This window comes from Monodelphis domestica, chromosome 7 (assembly GCF_027887165.1).
Source record: "Monodelphis domestica isolate mMonDom1 chromosome 7, mMonDom1.pri, whole genome shotgun sequence".
Classification (NCBI taxonomy): Eukaryota; Metazoa; Chordata; class Mammalia; order Didelphimorphia; family Didelphidae; genus Monodelphis; species Monodelphis domestica.
Window position 1 is genome coordinate 6,430,975 of NC_077233.1, and position 6,000 is coordinate 6,436,974.

Here is a 6,000-nt window from a genome sequence, read left to right on the forward strand (position 1 = left end):
GTCATCCCCCCATTCTTGCATTACTAGGCCAGAGCAGCTACCTGGAATGCTCTTTGGCCTTCAGCTATACATTTGGGGGCTACTCTCCAAGAAAGCAGAACTCAATCTTCCCATCAGTAAAATGGGGCCAGCAGTGCTTGCCTCCACTCTATATATTACAAGGCTTTTCTTAAGGCTCAAATGAGGTCAACTATGTTAACTATCCCATAAGCTTTAAAGCATGCTATCTGCTGACATAACGAAGTGCTAAAAGTGAGCAGACCACAGCAGTCTTTGTCCCCACATCATTCCCACATGAATAGATACGCTGGCAGATGTTTGATCAGGAAGAACTATCCAAACACAGTTCAATTTTATATAAAATATTTAATTTTTTTAAACACAGGCTATTCATGTCACATAAATATCTTCATTTCCAGGTTAGCTGCTTTGGGGCAGCAAGATTCTCTAGTGTGACTATGAAGAATAACTTAGATACTGTCATTTTATAGCAAAGTCTAAAGCTACCAGACTCACCAGACTCAACTTCAGATACTTGAATACTGTACCTATTCTGCTAATTTTACAGATTTTTTTTCTTCACTCCCTGCAATGTAGTAATTAATTATAAAGTTGTTAGTAACTCAAAGTTCAAATAAAATTTGGGGGGGTTTCCTTCTACCCTGTCCTTCCCTTCCCCCCAAAAAAACTCCACCAAAAATTAAAAGCCAACTGATACCAACTCATTTCATAGTAGTGAAATGGAAAATTGTCCCACTTAAAAAGTTATGAATGTGCCTTAAGTTTATTTTAACAGTTATATTCATCAGATTCTTTCTACATGTTACTCTGAAATCCTTTTCCATGAAATGGGGTTCAAGTTTTTGTTTTTTCTAGAGGAGAGGGCCTTAAGTTGTACAGTTAGAGGGAGCGTATTTAGAAATGCAAATTAATTTTATACCTGGAGTGGTTTGGATTTGGTAATCTTTCCAATTTAAAACTCTGAATCCAGCATTGAATTATCAGTAAAATATCTGAATGGCACAATTCTAATTTCCAGGGATGATGTCTTCTATTTAGTTACAATGGAAACACCTAGTTATTTACCTTTGGCTACCCTTTTTAATGATTATTTGTGAGCAAACAGAGTTAAAATTGGTACCACTTTCAGCTTAAACAAGGATTATTCCATCATTCTCTTCTATTTTACAAAAGAAAATCGATGTTAAAATGAACTAAAAACTCCATTAATACTTGGCAGAAGAACTCAAGACAAGTCATATGTAAAACCAATCTAGAAGAAGTGGGGAGGAAAGGGGATCTATTTTCCGAATGTTTCCCTCTTTTGCCACCTCTTGCAATCATCCTGGCAATGGCTCTCATTAAACCAGACATACAGGCTAGGAGGAAATGAACAAATGGCCATTGGATGATTTCAGCATGTCGTTTCCATCCCTAAGCCATTCTAACAAACAAACAAGAATGTTCCCTTTTGGTTACTGACTCTTGCTTTTACTGTCAACTCTCAGTTATCCAGAGGAAGGGGAGACAGCTCAGTAACTGAACTAACCAGATAAAAGAAAAATCCTCATTCTCCTTGATGCTTCTAGCCACATCCCTCAAAAAAATCATTAAAGCAGAACTTCTGACAAGTAGCAAAATCTACTGCTAGGAGCTTTGTCCTCCTCTCTCTTCCCTGTCTCACCCTTTTTTAATGGAGGTGGTAATGACTAACACCCTGACCCAAAGGCAGGCAGGTGGACAGGCAAGGGAGAGAAGAACGGGGGAGGGGGGGAGAGATCAGGTGAATTGAGAATGGGCTCTTCCATTCAGGGCACCAATCTCCTTTTTAAAAAATGGGTTGTAAAGGCTATTTTCTCAGACTTTAAGCTTACCTGTTAAGGCACTTACTTTCCCTCCCCACCCCAACATTTTGTATATAAAACCCATTGTTTCATGTTAATATTTTGCTAGGCTATGCAGTAATTTGGAAATTCAAAAGAAAATAACGTTGACCATTTTTTTTTATAAAACTTGCATCAAGAGAAAGGTTGTGTTTTATTTCTGAAATGAGCACAAAGTACACCTTTCACAATCACACTGAAAGCAGGTGCAAAGACTGACAGTGACCTTGGGCTGAAGGTAGCTTTGTAAAAAGAAAAATACCCGATAAATCAGTGCCCTTTCTGATTCTTGGCAAACTTTTTTTTTGTTTTTTTTTTACATAAAAGTTGGTCCAAACTTACAAAAAAAAGCACAAATGTGCATAGTTCAGAAGATCTGCAATAGGGTCAATAAAATGCTCGTGTCCCCAAGTTTAGCATACACTAATACCTGCGAGAATACAAAATAAAATTGGTAACTAGAATTTGAAGATGTACAGTCAAGAGATCTAGTTTTCAGAACAGCATGAATTTAAGCCAAGGTGGGTTTTTTTCTGTGAGTTTTTTTTTTTTTTTAACTATTGTATGCAAGACCCTTTTCCACATAAAAAATAAAGCTGTTGTTGAATTAACATTATTCAAGTCTGTTGGACTGCTGCCTGAAACTGCAGCTAGGAAAAGTCTTTCCAGATAAAAACGATGTGCCTGAGGAAAAACAGATACTCAGTATGGCAACCCTCTGCCTCGCCCTCTGCTTGTAGATGTGCTAATGTGTCCCCTGTATCCTTGGGAATAGCCAGGGCCCTGGGCAGGGGAAGGCCAAGTCTGTCCATGCAGAAGGCCAGGGCCCACTGGGCTTTCCTGCAAATTGCCCCCATAGTTGTAGCTGTGCATCTTGGCTGGCAAAGAGTGAGTGCTCTCAGGCCCTGTAGCAGGGTCACTACTATTGGCCAGAACTGCGATTGGGCCATGACTATACTCAAATCTATGGTCCTTATCTCCACTAAACAACATGGAACCAGTGTTGAGGTAAATGTCTCCATACCCAGCTACTGAGCTGGAGAAGGATTCTGAAAAGGCAGGCGGCTGAGGGGGGCCCCCAGAATGAGATGAAGCCGTGCTGTAGGTCTCCAGAGACTGTATATCTGAGTTGCCAATGAAGCTTCGTCTTTCTAGGGCTGGAACAGATCCACTTCCTAAACCGTCGTTAACGTAAGAGAAAGAAGAAGATGCAAAATTATCCTTGTAGTCTGAACTTGGAACATAGGTATCTCCTGCTTGGTAATCCATACTTGTTTCCATTTTGGGGTCATCCTGGGTCTGATGTTGGGCAAGGAGCTGCAACAAAGCAGCCTTCACTCCAGCATGAGGGTCAGTCAATGAAGAACTAGGCGTGGGCACATGCTGGTTTTCTGTCCGATAATCTAGATCTTCTTCTGAAGAGGGTGGTGGCTCAGGGGGTTCGGGGGGGCGCTGGTCTGGAGGCAGGATTCGTGGGCGCTCTGGTTCTGGGCTTAGTTCCAGCATCCTCATCTCTGTGTGTTTGACATGTTCGTCTTGCCCTGGATGAATTGAGGGAAGAAAAGTCTCAAGGTCTTACACCAAACTAAATGAAGCATCTCTGAGTAGTCATTCTATTAGAGGCAGTTAAAGGGCACCACAGTGGATTGAGCACTGGAGGACCCAAGTTCAAAGTGGCCTCACACAAGTTACTCAACCTCTGCCTGCTGCTTCTTTCTTGATCTATCAATTGAAGATACTCAGATTCATGTCACCTACCTGTCCGAGTTCTTGTAAAACTTAAATGAGAGATCTGTAAAGGTGCTCGGCAAACCCTAAATGCTACTTATCGTCACTGTTATCATCCCCATCATCATCATATGCTATTTGAAAACATAATGAAAAGCTTTGTAAATTAGGGAGAGAATTAATTACTGCCTTCCCTAGAGATTTGACTGTTTATGACGACATCAAAATAGGATTATAAGTCTGGGAAAGAAAGAAAAAAGCCATTAAACTCAACAATATGATCATTTATTTGCTTCTCTTTTTAAAATGTTCTCTTTGAAAAGTGAACAACTAATACTTGGGGGCAGAGAGAAAAGAGTCGGAGCTACAGTGAGGGCAAGAGACACGTGTGTTAAAAATATATATCCTCTGTGGCATGAGTGATCTAGTATTATTCGGGTGCCACTTGGGTCAGTGTGATCAATAAGAATCTTTAAGCCTGAAAAGGAATGTAGAATGACTCCTGCAAACCTAACCATTTTCACCTCGTTATAGGGACTTCTCGACTAAATGTTCTGGGTATATAAGACCTCACTTGCCTGGAATTCTTAATCTATGGCAAGCTGGTCCACCATCTCAGTGTGAGGCAAAGCATTAGGGAAGCCTCTGAGCATCAAGAAATAATGAAAAGAGGTGAGAAGAACCAACTACCCAAACTAGAGGTAATGGCCCAAAAAGCTGCCACCTCTGGCTAATGATGGTTTTCAAAGAAGAAACCTATTTGCTTACAAAGATGAAGAAGAAATAGAGGAAAGTAGCCACTCCAAGGTGAGAGAAAAAGGCCACCAGAAAAGATCAGAAGCCACCCTGGCAACAAAGCAAAATGTCAAAAGACATGAAGCCACAACAAAAATTGGATCAGTGTACAGACCAACGCCTGCTAAAGTGTTACTGCTGACCCTAAAAGCAGGGCCAATAATTTCAGGTTCCTGGCTTTATAGTAATTGAATTGGTTTCCTTTATAATCTTATGTGTGCACTTAAAAACATTATTCTAAGGAAACCACTTCACCAGCCTTTGGCCCAAGGGGTCCATGACAAAAAAAAGTTCAAGTGGAAAAAGCAATTCAAAAATAGCTTTGCCGTCCCTGAAGGCATTCTAGGCAAAGCCAAGGACAAACCCTCACTTCAATGGCCGCCATATTGAGGTGGTGGAGCAGTCACTACAAGAGGGAATGGAGAGGGAGTCAGAAGGCCGCGTTCCCAGACACCAAGGGGATTCCACTGTAAAAATACTCAATGCAGAACTAGAGTCAACATGGCTTAGTGCCCAGACACTCGACTAGGATCCAAATCTCCCTGCTGACATGCCCTGAAACCAATCTCTCCACAGATATCTATCTATGTGGCCCACTGTAAATGGGCTGTGATGTGCAGACACCCGTGAAGAGAGATCCTGGGTCCATCACCAGAAGGCCAAGGGAACAGAAGACATCAATAGAGACGACAGAGCAATGCGGGTGGGCGCAAGTTCTGCCAAGGATGCAGTCTCAAGTCCTGGGGAAGCCCCCCCTGGTGAGGTGGTGAAGCAGGAAAAGCTAAGCCCCTGTCCCCACTCCTTTACCTACCCAGAGAGAGCTGTGACCATCCCCAGAGCGCTTCTCTCCGGACATTCTATACTTTTTGAGGGTCACTTCATGGGCTCCCGGTGTTCCCCTAAACCCTAGAGCAAAGCCTCCCCTTGGGATTCCCCCATCCCCCAGCTAGCATGAACATCCCTTTCCTTGCATCTCTTGGGGCCCCCACAGCAACCCTCCCATGAACCTAAGCCATAACCTCACCCAGCACACACAGGCAGGCGAGTTCCGGACACACTAGACAACATCTAAGGGGGGGATCCGTGCCGAGAACAGGACAATTTCTTGGGCCTCCCCCCAAAGTGGATCGTCTCTGTCTGTTTTCCAAAAACAGAGACTTCCCAGGGATCTGCCTTCCGTCTCCTAAAGCTTCCCCGACACTAACACAAGTCCAAGTCAGAGGCCCGTCAGCGACCGAAACGCGGCCCGCCACCGGCTGGGTCTTTTCCTAAAGGCTCCAACGAGATGGAGACTGAAAGCTTTCGCTCGACGTTTCCTTGCGGCTCCCTTAACTCTGCTGCCAGCGGAGCTGGCCGGGCAGGCTTCACGCCCGAGCCCGTAAACTCGGCTCCTCGGGAACGAGGAGGGCCCAAAGCCGAGCGCCGTAGCCGCGGCCAAGGGGAGAGGGCGTCCGTCTGTCCAGTGGGAAGGAAAGACCACACTGCTCCGGCCCCCCAACTGCGGCCAAGTACATGCTTCCGCCTCAACAAGACGAGCACGGGAGGGAGGGGGAGCCTCGGGAGCGGTGAGCAAAGAGGACCCACATGCCAGGCA

At 44.1% G+C, this 6,000-nt stretch overlaps 1 protein-coding gene across 2 annotated transcripts in view; it reads right to left on the reverse strand.

The window, feature by feature from the left end:
- Positions 1–346: 346 nt before the first annotated feature.
- The window catches only part of CDK13 (cyclin dependent kinase 13), a 114,763-nt gene continuing 109,109 nt past the window's right edge, over positions 347–6,000 (reverse strand). For both annotated transcript variants that reach the window (XM_056804125.1, XM_056804124.1), the window contains one exon: positions 347–3,424. In XM_056804125.1, coding sequence (XP_056660103.1) covers positions 2,586–3,424 — 839 coding nt within the window. In that variant the 3' untranslated portion in view covers positions 347–2,585. The remainder of the gene's footprint in view (positions 3,425–6,000) is intronic.